Consider the following 20,064-nt stretch of genomic DNA (forward strand, 5'->3'; position numbering starts at 1 on the left):
ATATGCTCAGTGCACACTTAGCTTGCTAATTATCGCTTCGAGTTCATTTGGCGATTGATCAGAACAGCGTACCCATACAGCTTTCTTGTCTTTTTCTCCACCACAGTAAAATCTGTTTCCAGCATTGTGAACTGGAACACAATGCTTCGTGGTGCACAGTCTGCACAGCCGGTACCGACTCCAGAACTCATCCTTTCTAAGCCAGAACCCAAGAGAAGGGTAAGCGTGCTTTCAAATTTGGCTTGGTATCTTTTGCTACAAATAAGCTTTCTGTAATTAGAAAAAAATAGGAAATGTTTCCCTCTTCATGTAACTACATTTCTGCCCATTTCCAATGTTTCCTCCAGTCACATTGTCTATCACTGTTTCTCCCTAGATAGCTGAAGCCTTTTGCATTATTCTCCCTTCTGTTTTATACAAGTCTCTCTTAGTTTGTATCTGTTCACCTGTTCAACTTTTGTCCTTGTGCCTGATGTACACTTTGCTCTTCCATCTCTATCTCATGACTTTTTTTTCTTTTTGTTTCATTTGCCCCTTAAGCTCAGACTATAATTGGATTCTGATGGAGCAGAGGGTCTGTGTGGGCAAGAATCACTCTACCTGTGTTTTCAATTGAACCTGTTGACCAGCTGTCTAATGTACCAATGTAGTGCATTATATAGAAAACACCCTCTCCACACTTAAATGTAGGTTTACTGAACAAATATTTACTATCATTCATTTCAGAAGGTACAGAATTCAAATTGATTGAAAACATTGCCACACTCTGGGTATAGAGAGATGTGGGCCAAACGCGGGCAGTTGGCACTAGCTTATAGGCTAAAAAAAAGGGGTAGCATGGACAAGTTGGGTCGAAGGACCTGTTTCCATGCTGTAAACCTCAATGACTGCTTTTAAAATTTCACCACCAAATGCACAACCAAGTGTTGAGACCAAATGTAAGACAACCTAGTTATCTTTTTGTCTTTTTACTTCCCTGTCAGAAATGCAATTAGCCACTTCTGGATTCCCATTCCAGCCAGATGTGGCTAATATTTTGGAGAATGTCATGAGAACAGGCAGCTTAATGGGCTGGGATTCAGCAGTCAACGAGTTCAGGGGAGAGGGGAGATTCTGGTCACTGAACTAAAGGGCTGGGTAATGTTATAATATTTGGATTGGGAAGAGCAGAGAAGCTGAGTAGATCTAACATTGCCAAAGGGCATAAACAGTTTGAAAACATGGGGAATGTTTATAAATAAAAATTTAGGTAGCAAGTTTGAAATATACATTAAGTAAATAAATTGTTGTGGGGGGAAGAATGGGCAGAGATATTAATAATTGTTCTTGTGGAATGGATCTGGTTGTGACTGTGATTAAGAACATAAGAACATAAGAAGTAGGAGCAGGAGTAGGCCATCTGGCCCTTTGAGCCTGCCCCGCCATTCAATAAGATCATGGCTGATCTGTCGTGGCTCAGTTCCACATTCCCGCCCTCTCCCCATAACCCTTAATCCCCTCTCTTATCAAAAACCCATCAACCCGCGTCTTAAAAATATTTAGCGAGGTAGCCTCCACCACTTCAACGGGCAGAGAATTCCAGAGATTCACCACCCTTTGAGTGAAGAAGTTCCTCCTCAACTCCGTTCTAAACCGCCCCCCCTTTATCTTGAGGCTGTGCCCCCTAGTCCTACTGTCCTTTCTGAGCGGGAAGAGTCTCTCCACCTCTATCCTATCCATCCCATTCATCATCTTATACGTCTCAATGAGATCTCCCCTCATTCTTCTAAATTCTAACGAGTACAAGCCTAGTTTATTCAGCCTCTCCTCATAGCTCAACCCCCTCAACTGCGGCATCAGCCTAGTAAACCTCCTCTGCACTCCCTCCAAGGCCAAAATATCCTTGCATAAGTACGGCGCCCAAAACTGCACACAGTACTCCAGCTGCGGCCTCACCAATGCCCTATACAGCCGCAGCAAGACCTCCCTACTTTTATATTCAATCCCCCCTCGCTATGAAAGCACTGACCACAGAACACCATGGACAAAAGTTGTGATTAAGGCACTGACCACAGAATACCATGGATTCATCATCCAGTAGAAAAGGGGATCCAGTCTAAAGTGCAATACCGCAGTCACAAAACTGTTTGATATATTGTAATATAAAGAGTTGGCAGCGGGGATTGGTGTACGTGGGTTGTTGCTTGAGGCTAATTAAAATATTGGGAGTGGTGCAAAGCTTTGAAATGTACGTTTGAAGGCATTTTAAAGGAGGTAGAAGATTGATAACTGAGGAAGGAGATGTGTAGGAGTGAGCATATATGTGGAAAAAGTTCATGGGCGTCAATCAACATTCATGCGCTCTGGTTTGTGGAAGTAACCACGTTGGCCACGTACCAACATCTTATCAACCAAAACACAATCTTCCCTGTTTTGTGATCCTTAGCTAAGTTGTTGCTGTCACACAAATACTTTGCATCTCTCCTTGCTCATGAGCAAGTGTCCAGTCACATTCCGTGTTGCTGACTACATCCTGTGACTGCGAGTGTTCCTTTGTTCAATCTGCTGAGGGAATGCTGTTTTCAAGGGCTGTGTCAGTTATGTTTGGGTAGTTGGTGCGGTGAGTTGGTTGTACGTGAGATTGCTCTGTTTCAAAATCCAGACTAATTTTTAGAGCAGGCGCTCAGTACTGCCCTGCGATGATGTGAAATTGAGCAAATTGTTCCTTGCGTTTGGATAAAGGGTGAGTTGCATGGGGAATTGAGCAGATTGGAGCAGGGCAGGGAGTAAAAGATTACATTGGATTGCCAGTCACATTTTCGATGTAGAGGGTGCCATAATTCCAAACACCATGGACTGTTTGTTGGAAGATGAGCAATAATTGAATTTAGATCCTGTGTTTGTAAATCTGCTGTATAATTCATACAGTTGGGAAGAAAATTTATTCTAACTCTCTGGTGAGAAACTCAGCGAGCAGATGGATTCCTGCTTGTTGAGAGCAATTTTAATCTATCCCATCAGTCAGCGGTTCTGGGGCTCTGTTGGTTTTACAACCTACCTAACTTTGCTCTATTGAACTCGATAAGTGACACAGATGAGTGTGTAAAATCAATGTCCTGCCCAATGCCATGGATTTCCCACCTGACAAGTTAGGTCAATGTGAATAAGAACTTTAAATTTTCTGTTGCAGCTAAGAAACAGGAAGAGTCAAGATGTGAACCCTCAACCACAACCTCTCCCTCTGGATCAATTTCTCACTGAGATTCAGGTAAGCCAGAGATGTAAATAGTTAACTTGTAAAGTGAAGTTTATTTATTAGTCACAAGTAGGCTTACATTAACACTGCAATGAAGTTACTGTGTAAATTCCAGAGTCACCACATTCTGGCATCTATGCAAGTACACTGAGGGAGAACTTAACATGGCTAGTGCACCTAACCAGCACATTCTGGACCGTAGGAGGAAACCGGAGCATCCGGTGGAAACTCAAGCAGACACGGGGAGAATGTGCAAACCTGGGTCCCCGGCACTGAGGCAGCCACGCTAACCACTGTGTTTCACCCTGGAGCTGTTGTTGTCTTTTATTCCCTCTTCCATACCCCAGTTTTATTGGCACGCAGGCTGTGCACTTAAAAAGATTTTTTATGGCTGAGGCTGTGCTTTGCGGACCCATTTCTTTAAATTGTTGCAAACAGTACGGATGCTTCATTGACACTCCTCACTGCTGCTAAAGCAATCCCACTGCCAGCTAATTACTGTATTCAGTCATGACAGCAACACACAACTTTTCCATGAATTTAGAATACCTAATGTGTCAGTAATTAAATTGCACCTGACAGGTTTCTGATTTTTAAAGTCTAATTTTGATTCTGTTTGGACTGGTATGAGTATTTTGTTCAATAACATTTTAATGATAGGTCTTTAGTAGGAAAAGAATGGGATTGGTAAACTCATTAATCAGATAGCAGTGCAAAATTAATTTACTTTTTTGTTTCTCGAACAGGTCCTTTGTGGATGTGTACAGTCACTCCAGTTGAAAATCTTTTGTCTTTTACCAAAGCCATTCAAATTCATTTGAATAAAATTAAATTTTACACCCAAAGACTGATTTAATGCAAAATGTTAAACTAGCAGAGCTTCTGCCATTATTGTAGGCAGGGAGTGTACTCATTGAATAAAGATACCTAATGATGTGGATGTATATTTTGCTTAGGTGTTAAGGTTAAGCTAATGACTTCAGCCTCCCTCAGCCCGGACAATTCAATCCATTCTGATATTGCTGCCACTTATTTCCCATTTGGTCTGTATTTTGAGGTGCAGACAATATTGGTGGAGATTGTAAAGAAAACTCTTTTTTTTGTCCTGTTATGAAAGTGTCACAATATTATCCTGGCTTAGCATGGACTATTGCTTTATGTATGTTGTACGTGGGCATTTAGTTGTCACTCACCATCACAATTTATTGTATTTTTTTCCAGTCTAGTACAAAGGAGAAGATAGATGAACAATTAAAGTCTTTGATGAGAAACCTGCAACAATCCAATGCTCAGCTAATTATAGCACAGATTGCTACAATCCTGGTAAGCAGGTGCAAGACACAGGTGAAGTTCTACCCCCAGAAAGCACTAGTGAGCATTTTAAAGACACAGATGCTTTCTTACAGGTGAGGATTTTTTGTTCAACTCTGCAAATACTATTGTTATTCATGGCATTAATAAAATTATCTAAGAGCTTGTGTTACAAAGTTGAGTAGTTGTAGATTGGTGTCGGTAAAATTGTAAAGTGCTAAGGAAAAGGCATTGCGTCGCTCCTTTAAAAAGATGGTGCTTTTTCTGTGCTTGGATTAAAAAATGAAAGTACAGATAGTGCCCAAAATGAAACGTGTATCAGAAGGCCAAGCAGCAGCATTACCAAGGCATGTGTCACTGACCATACAAAGGCTTTCAGGCATTTGAATTACTTGAAGTCAACCAATCAAATTTGAATTAGACACTTGGATACCAAGAACCTATTAAATTTAAATCCAATGATTTTGGCAACCTAGGACCAATCCTACTGTGAGGGATATTGATATGTCGTCACAGGTATAAAAGGAAGGGGACAGTGTGACAAAGGACAAGAGCAACTGCCACCGGCCACAGCTGATAGCTTTTAGCTCAAAGCCTCATCTAGGTAGCAAAGAAGAATCAACAGAGAAGGCCCAGTAGAATCCAGAAGAGACAAAACCTGGTTGTAATTTAGAAAGTGGTTAAAATTCTATTTTTTGTTAGAGTGGGAGTTGTATTTATCCGAGCAGCATTCCATTAGAATCGTATCTTATTCAGTTTGTTAATAGTTTAGTTACACTGTTCACAGTTAGATAAATAAAGTATTACTTGTTGACTTTAGAGAGAGTCAGGGAGTTATTTTGATTTAACCACCAAAAGTTGCTGAAGAGCAGATACCACTTCACACTCACTTTTACAGATAATGAGGGTGAGATATTCCTCTTTGGTTAGGTGTTATTCTCAGAGGGGGGGATCCACCTCCGCTTCATAACACTAGCAATTATACTGCTGAGGAACCTGAGCTATGGCTCTTGAAATGGATTTCATGATGGCAGAGGAGCTTGTATAAATCATAATCAAACCCACCCATTAGGCTGGCATCCTTGTGCTGAAACAAGTGTTTGAAATGGTCAGTTGGAATCATGAAATGATACAGAACAGAACAACACCAGTCAGCTCATCTTACCTGTGTCGGAAGTTTGAAAGAGCAAATAAATGACTCCTGGTCTCTTGATCATTTCCTTTGGAAAACTTGTCGATTTGAAAATGTCTCCATTTCCTTGTCAGCAAAATTGCTATTCAATCTGCTTCCTCCAGCACTCTTTCAGGAAGTGAATGTACTGAATTTAAAACAAAGCTCCATCCTCCCTTTGCTTCTTTTGTCGATTATCATCAGGAGATAATGAAGAGATTGTATTTCTCGATTTGTTCTACCAAAACTCCATCTAATTTTCAATATCTCTAATTCACAACGCTCATTCCATTTTTGAATGCAAAATTATCACAACACCAGTCTGAATCCTCAATTTGGTGATTAAGCTTGATTAGAACAAAGAACAACACAGCACGGGAAACAGGCCCTTCGGCCCAAAGAGCCCGCACCGCCATCTTATCAATGTGTTTTTCCTCCTCCACTCGACCCATGTCTATGCTTATGGTATCCCCATTGGAAACCAGATTAAAGGGAGAATAATTTAGGGACAATTTGTTACACCAATCAGCTTAAGAGCACATCTTTGGGGTGTGGGAGGAAACCAGAGCACCCGGAGGAAATCCACGCAACCACAGGGAGAATGTGCAAACTCCCACAGACACTGGCCCAAATCCATGTATCTGCACAGCAAACAGTGATAGTCACTGAGCTGTTGTGGTGCCCGTCTGCTGGTCCAGTTTTAAGCATACACAAACGACACGAAGTACTAGGCCACTCTCAAAACATCCAAGAGCAGCCCACGCACGACTCACTGTGTGCATGCCCCTCGTTAGACAACAAGGTGGACCGACGCTTCCCAAGTTCTGAACCCAGTGTGTTTTTTTTTTTAACACCACTTCTAAATTCCTTGCAATTTAACCTATTTGGACACATGGTCCATATGAGATTTGAGGAGATCTGGGCAACCTAAGCCCATGTCAGTTTGCATTCATTACTGATTGGAGGTTGAGGCTTTATTTTGAAAGTAAGGCAAAAAGTTGCAGTCCTGGAAAATTATAAATTGTTTTTTTCAGCTTGTGTCCGGATCTAATGGCAGTTGCCTTGGATGAAGCAGACTATTCCATGTTGCAGCTCTGTCTTCAGCACTTCCCTGACATCCCTGAGGCTGTTACATGTGCCTGTTTGAAGCTTTTTCTCAGGTAAGTATTCTTGCTGCAAGAAAATGTACAAGATAAATATTTAACCAGTGTTGTTTAAAGTCCTGGCAGATTCACAAATGACCTGATTTCCAAAATTAGTTCCTGTTGAACTAACATTTGGGCAGCTTACAAATGGTTAATTTAAGTGCTGTTACAAGCATAAAGTTCAATCAACCCCATGAAAGCAGTTAATGATTTTTATTTCAAACAATAGATACCATGCTCTGGAAAGCAAGAACACTAGGGTCCTTGGATTTGCTCTAGAGACACAGTACTTTCATTACCCACGCATTTAGACATCTACAATAGCATATTGATTATCAATCCAATTATACTCTGAGCTGGTTAATGCTGGAAGTGTATGTGTGCATATATACCATAACCATGCACCTGTCAAAACTCCTGTAAATATGAAGAATGGACTTGTGGGTTCTTCTTCTTCTGGCCTCAATTACGAATGGTAATTTGTAACAAAGCAGAATGTATTTTACTCGTGCTGCAGCGTTTGCAGAGCTCACGGATCCTGGTTCACACTACAGTTTCCCACGTGGCCAACCCTCTTTGGCAGGAAGTATCTCATTAGACTGTTCAGTCAGCTGCTTGTAAATTGACTCCAGTTATTTGCCCAGTAAAGCTTCCTAAACATATTTCAAATTGTTATTTTTGCATTGACAACTTGCCATTATTCTGCAAATGGAAATTCAAGATGGTTAAAGTAGTTTGTTTTTGTTTCAATTTTCCTTTAGTGTCAGTGATTCAGATCTGGAAAAGGTCGCCTTAGATTTGGGCAGTGTGGCATCCTATGTTGAATTAGATCAGCCTTCTTCAAAAGCAGAAGAGAAAATGGAGATTGTAGAGAATGGCTTCAGTCCGCTTTTACTGGAAGAGGACAGCTATGACGGAAAAGAAACCAGTGACCCTTTGCAGTCTGATGGAATACTCACATGTCCCATCAGCCTTAAAAGGGCAGTTTTGCTGTATCTTTTACCCATGTCAAAAAAACGTAAAAGAATGTTATAACTCAGAATCTTTGCTTTGAAATTGTTTAGATTGTGATATGTTAAAGCAGGGATTTGGCCACAGATTTACTTGTCAGTGAAATATGACTGGATATTTGTGAATATTTTATTCCTTGTAACAACTAAATTTTCTCCTCGCATCATCCCCAACGAAGAAGGCAAGTCGGTTACTCAAAGGTTTTCCAGCATCAGCTGCTGGAAGGATTGTCAGAGCAACACTGGGTGATTTGGCTGCCTCCAGGCAAGAACCTGGCTTGCTGCTTGTCTTATCAGGTTGTGTCAGCAAATATCAATGAAGCAGTGTAAGGAATTGTGCGGTGAACCATTCCTCTGCCACAACCGTTTTGTAGAAACACAGAAAATAGCCACAAGAGTTGGCCATTTGGCCCTTTGAGCCTGCACCACCATTCAATATGACCATGGCTGATCATGCATTTCAGTATTCCACTCCTGCTTTCTCTCTGGAACCTTGATCCCTTTAGCCACAAGGGCCACATCCAGCTCCCTCTTGAACGTATCTAACAAACTGGCCCCAACAACTTTCTGTAGTAGAGAATTCCACAGGTTCACAACTTCCTGACTGAAGAAGTTCTTTTCTCAGGCCTGAATGGCTTACCTCTTAGACCCCTCATTCTGCATTTCCCCAACATTGGGAGCATTCTTCCCACATCTAACCTGCCCAGTCCCATCAGGATTTTATATGTTTCTATGAGGTCCCCTCTCATTCTTCTAAATTCCAGTGAGTACAAGCCCAGTCGATCCAGTCAAATAGGTTTACAGAATGGAAACAGGCCGTTTGGCCCAACTTATCCATGCTGCCCTCTTCTCTCTGAAGTCTCTCTTCATGTGTTGATCCTACCATTCCAGGAATTAATCTGGTGAACCTTCGCTGGACTTCCTCAATAGCAAGAATGTTCTTCCTCAGACTAGTAAATCAAAACTGCACACAATAGTCTAGCCCTGGTGAGCCAATACCAGGACCCTGTATAACTGCCACAAGACACCATTATTCCTATACTCGGATTCTCTTGCTATGAAGGCCAGCATGCCATTGGCTTTCCTCGCTGCCTGCTGTACTTGAATACCAACCTTCAATGACTGTTCCACTGTGAGACTCCAGGTCACGTTGCACTTCCCCTTTTCCTAAACTGCCACCATTCCGATAATCTGCTTGCTAATTATTTTGTATTTCCACCTGGGATGCTGTTTGGTTGAGCTGTGGAACATGAGAAAGTCTTGCAGCATTCTCTTAGCATCTGACTTGAGCAGCAGTGCAGAAACCTGGGGGTGGATTCCTCTCCACTCCTCACTGCAGGTGTTGCATGACCCAGAAACTAGAGGAAGATAGAATAAAATGAAAGCTTTCACACACAGCTTTTAGAAAAAGCTGAGGCAGAAGACAGGTTGCTGGCTGTTTCCAGTGGTAATTGAATACTGTTTTCTGTCTTGTTGCTCTGAGATATGGGCCACTATAAGGCATTTGGAGCCTCTTCAAATTCCTTACACGTACGATTCAATTGTTTGTGCTATCAAAAACAAAAGGGTGGAGCCTGATCTCTGGAGGAACCTAATCTTTTAACATCAATGATTTTGCAGTCATTGTTGAAATCACAAGATTAAAATATTTCACACAGTACAGCAGGGATTAGATTGTGCTTAGATGGTGAGTTTATTCAGCCGAACTTAACCAAAAGTTATTTTCTTCTGCGGTTCCAGCAGGCCAAATCGTGCAAAAGTGTTGGATAGACCCATTCAATTACTAAAATGTAATATAGCTTGTTATCATTGCAAGCAGTTAATTGGAGAAAAGATTTCTCTAGGCTAGACCAATCAAACATAGTCTAGCCCTGGTGAGCCAATCAGATAGAATTCCTACAGTGCAGAAGGAGGCCATTCAGCACATTATGGCTGCACTGACCACAGTCCCACCCAGGCCTATTCCCACAACCCTCATTTACACTGCTAATTCCCTTGACACTAGGGTCAATTTAACCCAATCCAACCTGCACATCTTTGGAGTGTGGGAGAAAACTGGAGCATCCCGAGGAAATCCACGCAGACACAGGGAGAATACATAAACAGTGACCCAAGGCCAGAATTGAACCCAGGTCCCTGGCGCTGTGAGGCAGCAATGCTAACCACTATGCCGCCCTAGTGATAAAATCAATATTTGAAACTAATATATTGTTGCCAGACTCTTTTACGTTGACCTTTAGTTTTAAGATACGAAGACCTGCTCTTCATCCTAAGTGTTGGTACAAAGCTTTCTTTAACTGCAGTGTACAGAAATGAAATTCTGCTGTCCTCATACAGTGAAACCTTCCTTTTGCCTTGCCTCAAAGATCTTTCTGTTCCTCAAGTGGTGGTAAGTATAGTCCATCCAAATTGCAATAGCCTGTATGTGTAGTTGTGAGTAACTGAATTATTCAGTGATTGCAGTCAAGGCAGTTTAGTTGGAACCCTGCAGATATTTTTCTGTGTCAGACCTCTGCATATGACTTGCTATAGTGTGGCTGATCTGGATATTATCTGTACTGACCAGGGTGCCAAAGAGAAGTTAGAAACAAAAGTGCTTTGTTTCAGTGACCTGGGGTTGTCTCAGTGGCACCTCTTCACTCATCTTTGAAATAGCTGATGTTTACATCATGTGAATTACTTGGGGGGTTATTACCTCTGACGTGAGTTTAAATTGAGGATCTTCCTACTACCTCACTCTAAATTCATATGCAGGGTTTTTTTAATTCATTGATTTAAACTGATTTCTCCCTCCAGCTGTGAAAACATTTTAATTTTATTTGTCAACAATGTGGGGTCAGAGGTTGTAATTTTATTACTTTTAGCTTTAGCTTTTAATTTTACAGCTTTAAGCCAAGAGTTGGTGCTTCAAGCTTTCCCATTTCTGCTCCTGATTTTTACTTTCTTGTCTCAAGAAAACTGAAAGCACTGATGATGGCGATGATTTTGGTTTGGTTTAAATGTAAGATTGCTAAAATGTAAGCACCAAAGACACAGAAGACTTTGCATATCAATGTGCGTAATCCATTGGGTTAGAATAGTGGGCAATGATTTTACTGTATTACTGATTGAGAGGCGAGCGCTTGATCCAACACTGGGTCATGCTGATCTTTGGGTTATGGACATTGTGCCACAGGGTAAATAGTCTTTGTCTTCCACAGTTGTTTCTCCGATATGTGGAGTACCTTTATATGAAACAGTGTGAAACTACCAGTGCTGAGATTCCAGGGGATAGGATTCCCACAGTTAATCAGGTATGTAAAATCTTAGCTTTTCTATGCATACTTGAGTTAGCTAGTGCTGATAATAACAGGTTTTGTGTCAATTAGATAGTGTGCTGTTTTCAATCAATTATTTATTAAACAACTGGCTTGAGTTTGGGAAAGTGTAAATGGATAGTGTTACCTACTTGTTTCTGATCCGCTGTAAAAGCAAAAAAAAATGCAAACCTACGTGGGAAAATGTCTGATGGTTAATGCAGGAAAATGATCTGAACTCAGATACATGTTAGAACAAAGGAAACCATCTTGGCCAGCTAATAGTCACACATTTTGTATTGCCAGAGATTGGTCAATGTGGAATTCACTGTCACATAGAAAGCAGAGGCAAATTGCAGAGGTACATTTGAATGGAGGCTAGATAAGTACATGAGGGCGGAAAGATTGGAAGAATGCCAGTCAGGTTAGATTGAGAGGGCTGGGAGGAGGCTAACAACAACCAGATGGGCAGGATAGCCTGTTAGTGCTGTAAATTCTATATAGTAACTATACAAACTGAGGAAGTTCAATTCTGCATTGTGCTGAGTAAATATTACAATGGTTCTGGCATTAGACCAGCAGTGGGAGGTCGTTCATACTTCCACCAAAGCAAGATATGAAATAACATTTGGAAAATTTGCAGTCTGTGGGCTAGCATCAGAAAAGAGAACCATGGAAACTGGTACTTTGTTGTTAAAAATATAAAAAGTTTAATCATATCCTTCCTCTCACCTGTCCCCAGCACCATCTTCACTCCATGACTGTCTGATTCATAAGAACATAAGAAATAGGAGCAGGAGTAGGCCATCTAGCCCTTCGAGCCTGCCCCGCCATTCAATAAGATCATGGCTGATCTGTTGTGGCTCAGTTCCACTTTCCCGCCCTCTCCCCATAACCCTTAATCCCCTCTCTTATCAAGAACCCATCAACCCGCTTCTTAAAAATATTTAGCGAGGCAGCCTCCACCACTTCAACGGGCAGAGAATTCCAGAGATTCACCACCCTTTGAGTGAAGAAGTTCCTCCTCAACTCCGTTCTAAACCGCCTCCCCTTTATCTTGAGGCTGTGCCCCCTAGTCCTACTGTCTTTTTTGAGCGGGAAGAGTCTCTCCACCTCTATCCTATCCATCCCATTCATCATCTTATACGTCTCAATGAGATCTCCCCTCATTCTTCTGAACTCTAACGAGTACAAGCCTAGTTTATTCAGCCTCTCCTCATAGCTCAATCCCCTCAACTCCGGTATCAGCCTAGTAAACCTCCTCTGCACTCCCTCCAGGGCCAAAATATCCTTGCGCAGGTGCGGCGCCCAAAACTGCACACAGTACTCCAGCTGCGGCCTCACCAATGCCCTATACAGCTGCAGCAAGACCTCCCTACTTTTATATTCAATCCCCCTCGCTATGAAGGCCAGCATCCCATTCGCCTTCCTGACCACCTGCTGCACCTGCAAGCTGGGTTTTTGCGACTCATGCACATTGCCTGGCAATATATAGCAATTTGAATAGTGTTGTCAGTGTCATACCAAGTTTTAAACATGTTTTAATTATTGAACAGGGTTTAACACCAAGCCACATTGGAGATCTTTTAGATGGATGACCGAAAGTCATGGTCAAAGATATAGGTCCAGGGATTGGCTAAAAGATGGTGGAGAGGCAAAAAGGTTTGGAAGGGCAATTTATGGCTTTACAGCCTTCACCTAATCCCTTCCCCAGTGATTCAGGACGAGACTCACTACCACCTATTCAGGGCCACTGAAGTTGTAAGATAAATGGATCTTCAATGCCCTCAACCTGAGAAATATAAAACTTACAGCGGCACAGTGGTAAGCACTGCTGCCTGTCAGTGCAAGGGACCCAGGTTCAGTTCTGGCTTTGGCTGACTGTGGAGTTTGACGTTCTCCCCGTGTCTGTGTGGGTTTCCTCCAGATGCTCTGGTTTCCTCCCACACTGAAGGTGTTCAAGTTAAGAGGATTGGCCCTGGTAAATGTGTGGGGTTACAGGGATAGGGCCTGGCTAAGATACTCTGTCAGTGAAATGGTGCAGACTTGATAGACCGCATGGCTGCCTCCTGCACTATAGAGACTCTATATTTAAATAGCATAGTGCAGTTTGGTAATTAAATTGTTTTATTTACCCTGAACACATGTATTGCAAAAAGAAGCCATTTGAATGCCTGTGGTGCACTTGGCTCCAAAAATAGTAAATGGGCTTGAGCCTGTTTGAGGAAAATGACCAAATAAAGCTGAATAGAACAACTGCTGGTTACTGTCAATGCTTGGAAATTGTGAACATGAACTGAATACTGGCATTGTTTCAGGTCTTGGACTGGATATCTCTGTTGCTGGACGCTCACTTTACGGTGCTGGTGATGGCAACAGAGACACGCGGGGTAATCACCAATCTCCACAAATTAATCAAATGCCAGGTATGTTCCACATACAACGTGTTATAAGCATGTTTTACAACCTCTGGTACGAGCTAGTATTTTATATCAGATTCACTCTGCAAGGCTTGCTGGAATACATTGAGTAATCCTCTTGAATATAAGTGTTCGCTTGGAACTTGAACCACTTTGTCCAAAAAAAACTTGTTTTGGATTGGTATCTAGTAGCCGGAACGTTACATTTCAGTCAGGGAACAGAAGGACACGGTATGGCCCAAAAATCTTTTTTTTTTTGGTTTGTTTTAATCTTGCCTTTTCTCCAAATTTCTCTATACTTCTCTCTCTGTCTAGTGTCCCTCTTCTTTCAGTCAATCCTGTCTAATTCAGTCATCTTTTCACAGTATCTTCATTGCCTACTTGTGACACTAATAAACTGATCTAATCTTGTTCTTGTATTCGCTCCCCATACCATTTAAAAATAATTTTCAAACAGCTACCCAATTTCCTTTTGAAAGAATAGATTTTGTTTCAATGTTTGTGGGAGAGGTTTCCATTTCTGACAACCCTCTCAAATTGTTTTTCTAACTTTGTTCCTTAATTTTTTTTCATTAAATTTATTTTCTCCCTCTACTGTCTCCTTGTCTAGTGGATACTGTTCTCAGAATCCTTGAAGATGTCTATCAGACTGATCTTTAACCTGGCATCATAAGAATGGCCCATAACATCCTGGCTCCCTAATGTCGGGGGTTTGGGGAATGTGCTAGGGAATCCCTGTCGGACGTTCAGAGATAAGGGTTCACCTGGCAATTGTCCAGAAGGGCTAACTTGCTCTGGACAATGGTGCTGCACTGGGAACCACCTGACAATGATTTACACAGCTAACTTCAGATGGTTCTGCCAGATGTACACTCCTTGGTACTCTGAAAGAGTAAGAAAGGGGAAAAAACTACTTCTAACTTCAGTGTAACTATTTGGAAAAACCCAAACTGAGCCCCAAACAGGACAGCCCCCACTATCTCTATCACCAATGTCTGACTTTGCTGCTGATATCTGAATCCCCCACATCCCATTCACTTACCTTAGAAACTTACCTTCTCCCTGGCCTCTTATTTTCAATGGGACACTTAAACCTGCCTGCTTTACCAAAGCTAATGCTGTTTGAAAGCAAGGACAGGGGGTGTCCTCCTTCGCTGTGCTCCTTTTACACTTCGCTGCTGGAGCCAGGGAAGCACTTTGCTGTACAGGTCTCACCTGGCCTGAGTCAGGGAGGTTGACCAAAGCAGGCACTTGAGAACTTAAGTTCAGGTAAGTTGGTAAAGAGTGGCAATCCACTGCTGATGGCCACTCTGAGGAAGTTGTGACTCTGTGTGCATACTGAAAATCTGAAAGCGCTTTAACCCTTATCTCTAATGAGAGAAAACCTCAACCCCATTTTAGTTGGTGAACTTAAACTGCATGATTACCAATTCTTTTGCAAGCATTGTTCAGTGAGATTGCCAAAATTGTTAGCAACACTACAAAGACCTTGAACAAAACATTACCTCGTGTTTTCTTTGCACTGTCCCTGTGGTAGAAATCAAAAATTCAGCTAACTGCCTTTATGACCTTATCTAGGGTGCCCCTTTTAATCTACTTTACTCCTTGTTAGATCTTACCATTTTAAGATGCACTTCTTTTCCCTTTTACTGTCATTTACCTGCTTATTTTACTAGTCTGTTTAACCCCCTACATCTTATAACATTTGCCACGATTTGCTGTACATCAAAGAACAAAGAACAGTACAGCACAGGAAACAGGCCCTTCGGCCCTCCAAGCCTGCGCTGCTCATGCTTCCAACCAGACTATTCGTTTGTATCCTACCATTCCCAGTGTCTTCATGTGGCTATCCAGATAAGTCTTAAACGACCCCAGCGTGTCCGCCTCCACCACCCTGCTTGGCAGCACATTCCAGGCCCCCACCACCCTCTGTGTAAAATACATCCCTCTGATATCTGAGTTAAACCTCGCCCCCCCCCTCACCTCGAACCTGTGACCCCTCGTGTTTGTCACCTCTGACCTGGGAAAAGGTTTCCCACTGTTCACCCCATCTACGCCCTTCATAATTTTATACACCTCTATTAGGTCGCCCCTCATCCTCCCTCTTTCCAGGGAGAACAACCCCAGTTTACCCAATCTCTCCTCATAGCTAAGACCCTCCGTACCAGGCAACATCCTGGTAAACCTTTTCTGTACTCTCTCCAAAGCCTCCATGTCCTTCTGGTAGTGTGGCGACCAGGACAAGATGCAGTACTCCAAATGTGGCCTAACCAATGTTCAATATAGCTGCAACATCATACGCCAACTTTTATACTCTATGCCCTGTCCTATAAAGGCAAGCATGCCATATGCCTTCTTCATCACCTTCTCCACCTGTGTTGCCATCTTTAAGGAACTGTGGACCTGCACACCCAGGTCCCTCTGTGTGTGTCTATACTCCTCATGGTTCTGCCATTTATTGTATAGCTCCCCCCTAAATTAGTTCTACCAAAATGCATCACTTCACATTTATCTGGAGTAAACTCCATCTGCCATTTCTCTGCCCAATTTTCCAGCCTATCTATATCCTGCTGTATTCTCCAACAATGTTCATCTCTATCCACAAGTCCAGCCATCTTTGTGTCATCCGCAAACTTACTGATCACACCAGTTACACCTTCTTCCAAATCACTTATATATCACAAATAGCAGAGGTCCCAGTCCAGAGCCCTGCGGAACAACACTTGTCACAGACCTCCAGCCGGAAAAAGACCCTTTAGAAGGCTGAGGGGGGATCTTATAGAGACTTACAAGATAATGAAGGGGATGGATAGGGTTGAGGTAGAGAGATTCTTCCCGCTTAGAAAGGATAGCAGAACTAGGGGGCACAGCCTCAAAATAAGGGCGGGGACAGTTTAGAATGGAGTTGAGGAGGAACTTCTTCGCTCAAAGGGTGGTGAATCTCTGTAATTCTCTGCCCGTTGAAGTGGTGGAGGCTACCTCACTGAATATATTTAAGTCACGGATAGATAGATTTCTGATAGACGAGGGAATTAAGGGTTATGGGGAGAAAGCAGGAAAGTGGAACTGATCTACTTCAGATCAGCCATGATCTTATTGAATGGTGGGGCAGGCTCGAAGGGCTAGATGGCCTACTCCTGCTCCTGTTTCTTATGTCTTCTATGGCCAAGCCAGTTCTCCGCCCATCTAGCTAGCTCTCCTTTTATCCTGTGAGATTTAACCTTTTGCACCAACCTGCCATGAGGGACCTTGTCAAACACTTTACTAAAATCCATATAGACGACATCCACGGCCCTTCCCTCATCAATCGTTTTTGTCATCTCCTCAGAAAACTCAACCAAATTTGTGAGGCATGACCTCCCTCTTACAAAACCATGCTGTCCATCACTGATGAGATTATTCCATTCTAAATGTGCATACATCCTATCTCTAAGAATCCTCTCCAACAATTCCCCTACCACGGACATCAAGCTCACTGGCCTATGATGACCCGGATTATCCTTGCTACCCTTCTTAAATAATGGGACTACATTTGCTATTCTCCAATCCTCTGGGACCTCACCTGTGTCCAGTGAAGAGACAAAGATTTCTGTCAGAGGCCCAGCAATTTCATCTCTCATCTCCCTGAGCAGCCTAGAATAGATGCCATTGGGCCCTAGGGATTTGTCTGTCTTAATGTTCCCTAAAAAACCTAACACTTCCTCCCTTGTAATTGATATTTTCTCTCACGGGTCAACACTTCCCTCTGAGAGACTCCCAGTCAACACGTCCCTCTCCTTTGTGAGCACTGATGCAAAGTATTCATTTAGGATCTCCCTTACTTTCTTGGGTTCTAAGCATAATTCCCCTCCTCCGTCCCTGAGAGGTCCGATTTTTTTTTTTCCCGACAACTCTTTTGTTCCTAACATATGAATAAAACGCCTTAGGATTCTCCTCAATCCTGTCTGGCAAGAACATTTCATGACCCCTTTTTACCCTTCTAATTCCCCGTTTCCTACTTTCTCTGTATTTCTCCAGTGCTCCATCTGTTTTTTGCTGCCTGGACCTAATGTATGCCTCTCTTTTTGATCAGACCTTCAGTTTCCCTAGTTATCCATGGCTCTCAAATCCTACCTTTCCTATCCTTCCTTTTTACAGACACATGCCTGTCCTGCAACCCCATCAACTGATGTGGATTTACCCTCGAACAGCCTCTCCCAATCAACAGCCACCAATTCCTGCCTAATCCGGCTATAATTAGCCTTTCCCCAATTCAGCACCTTACCCATAGGACAACACTTGTCTTTTTCCATTACTATCCACAAGTTTACAGAATTGTGGTCACTATTTGCCACATGTTCCTCTACTGAAACTTTGATGACCTGACCGGGCTCATTCCCCAGTACTAGGTCCAGTATAGCATCCTCTCTAGTTGGACTTTCAACGTATTGTTCCAAAGAACCATCCTGTACGCATTTTATAAATTCCTCACCGTTCAGACCCCCAGCCCTAAGCATGTTCCAGTCTATACCAGGGAAATTAAAGTCTCCCATTACAACAACCCTATTTTTTTCTGCACCAATCCAGAACGTCCTCACATATCTGTTCCTCCACTCCCTGTGGGCTGTTGGGTGGCCTGTAGTATACCCCCAGCATAGTGACTGCGCCCTTCCTATTTCTGAGCTCCACCCACAGTAACTCATTACATGACCCCTATAAATTGTCCACCCTCTGCACCACTGTAATGTGCTCCCTAACCGGTATTGATACTCCCCCACTTCTTCTAGCCCCTCCTCTGTCTCGCCTAAAACACTTATACCCTGGAATATTCAGCTGCCAGTTCTGTCCTCCTTTTAACCAAGTCTCCGTCACTGAACCACATCCAAATTCCACAGAAGCAGTAAAGCCCTAAGTTTGTCTGTCTTGCCCGTTATGCTTCTTGCATTGAAACAGATGCACTCTCGTCCTCCGGGCCACTGAATTCATCCTCCCCCAGAATGCTTTTCCTGCTAGATAGCCTTGTCCTGGCCCCAAGCTCATCCGCAGCCTCTATGCTTATTGACCTATTGTTTTGATCCCCACCCTCCTGCTGCATTAGTTTAAACCCACCCGAACCACACTAGCAATCCTTCAGTTTGATGTTTAAGCACTTCCTATTGTTTCCTCCATTTCCAAATCCAGATTATTTTTGGGTAACTGAAGCCTGTAACACAGATCCTGAGCAAATACCACCCACCCATCATCTGTTTTGCCTGTGGATCTTCCCTTTGTGCCACCTTGTCCTTTCTGACCTCCAATCAGCTCTCTATCTTTGTAGATGTGTTTTCTTTAATTCCAGGTGTTGTTTTTGCCTTGAGTATCTTTTGAAAAGATTATCAGAGACTTTTTGTAAAATCCTTATAATTCCATATTTCTCTTAGCAATCCTTTGTCTTCTAAATGTTCTGTGAGATTGAGAAGTTATGGCAGGTGTTTTGGGAATGCATGCTAATGGCTTAACTAACTCTGTATGGTTCTATGAACTCATGTTTCTCCAAGTATCAGTTAAGGTGGAAAAAGCTGAGGCCAGATGTACAGAATTGGGAGTTAATTGGGATCTATAGTATTGAGCAGCGAGTGAGTGAAGATTTTAAATTTGCCAAGCAAGTGGATGTATTCAATGTGGGTCAGCACGATGTGGTCTCTCTAGACTGGCCTTCTGAACAGTTTGAGCTGGGATTTGGCCTACCTCAGAATTTGATGAAAGGCAGAACGAACGATTCTACCTTGAGATTGAGAATAAGGCAGAAATGTTTGTGAGAGGACCAAGCTCAAGTACAGTCACTCCATCCAAACTACAAAAGCAAAATATAAGATGTCTACACGTGCTACACAGTGGACAAGTACTGATATGTAATTTGTGATCTTGAGCATATACAGAACTACTGCGGCTGCTAATTTTTATCTACCCTTTTTGAATTCCCCTCTCTGGCAGGTTAAACTTTGCTCTCAACTCAGCAAGATTGAAGGCAGTCTGCAGAACGTACGTGAACTAAAATCGCAGAAGAGTGACGCACTGTATTCTATTGAAGTGATCAAAATATTTTAGCTTTCTACAAATTTGTTAAATAAATGTTTCATCTTTTAATTTGTTTACTTTGAGTTATATTTGTGAAAATATTAATTTTCTTCAGATGTATTTTGCTCTGGATTAAATGCTACTTTTCTTATACTCCTCCTTGTCTGTTTATCCTCCTTAGCCTTAACCCTCTTAAAAGGCATCCTCTTGGATGCTCTTGAAGCTAGATATAAGGGAGGAGGGAATAGAAGGTTATGCTAATACTGTGATGGTTTTAAGTTGAGAAAAGGCACTTTTACTGAGTTGCAATACGATTTGACAAAAGTGGACTGGAAATAGCTACTTTAAGGTAAATCGATGTCAGAGCAATGGTAAGCATTCAATGGAAAGATAGAGGATTCAGAGCAAAGTGAGAGAGTCGAATTTCCAAACCCAACCCT

The 20,064-nt window shown here is 42.3% G+C and overlaps 1 protein-coding gene across 1 annotated transcript in view; it reads left to right on the top strand.

The window, feature by feature from the left end:
* The window catches only part of nol11 (nucleolar protein 11), a 34,675-nt gene extending 14,898 nt beyond the window's left edge, over positions 1-19,777 (top strand). Inside the window, exons 10-18 of the mRNA XM_080209374.1 lie at positions 107-219; positions 3,170-3,247; positions 4,457-4,641; positions 6,752-6,877; positions 7,624-7,854; positions 10,183-10,261; positions 11,073-11,165; positions 13,487-13,594; positions 19,541-19,777. Coding sequence (XP_080065500.1) covers positions 107-219; positions 3,170-3,247; positions 4,457-4,641; positions 6,752-6,877; positions 7,624-7,854; positions 10,183-10,261; positions 11,073-11,165; positions 13,487-13,594; positions 19,541-19,654 — 1,127 coding nt within the window. The 3' untranslated portion in view covers positions 19,655-19,777. The remainder of the gene's footprint in view (positions 1-106; positions 220-3,169; positions 3,248-4,456; positions 4,642-6,751; positions 6,878-7,623; positions 7,855-10,182; positions 10,262-11,072; positions 11,166-13,486; positions 13,595-19,540) is intronic.
* The last annotated feature ends 287 nt before the right edge of the window (positions 19,778-20,064 follow it).

Source organism: Carcharhinus amblyrhynchos, chromosome 21 (genome assembly GCF_965287045.1).
Source record: "Carcharhinus amblyrhynchos chromosome 21, sCarAmb.v2.hapA, whole genome shotgun sequence".
Classification (NCBI taxonomy): Eukaryota; Metazoa; Chordata; class Chondrichthyes; order Carcharhiniformes; family Carcharhinidae; genus Carcharhinus; species Carcharhinus amblyrhynchos.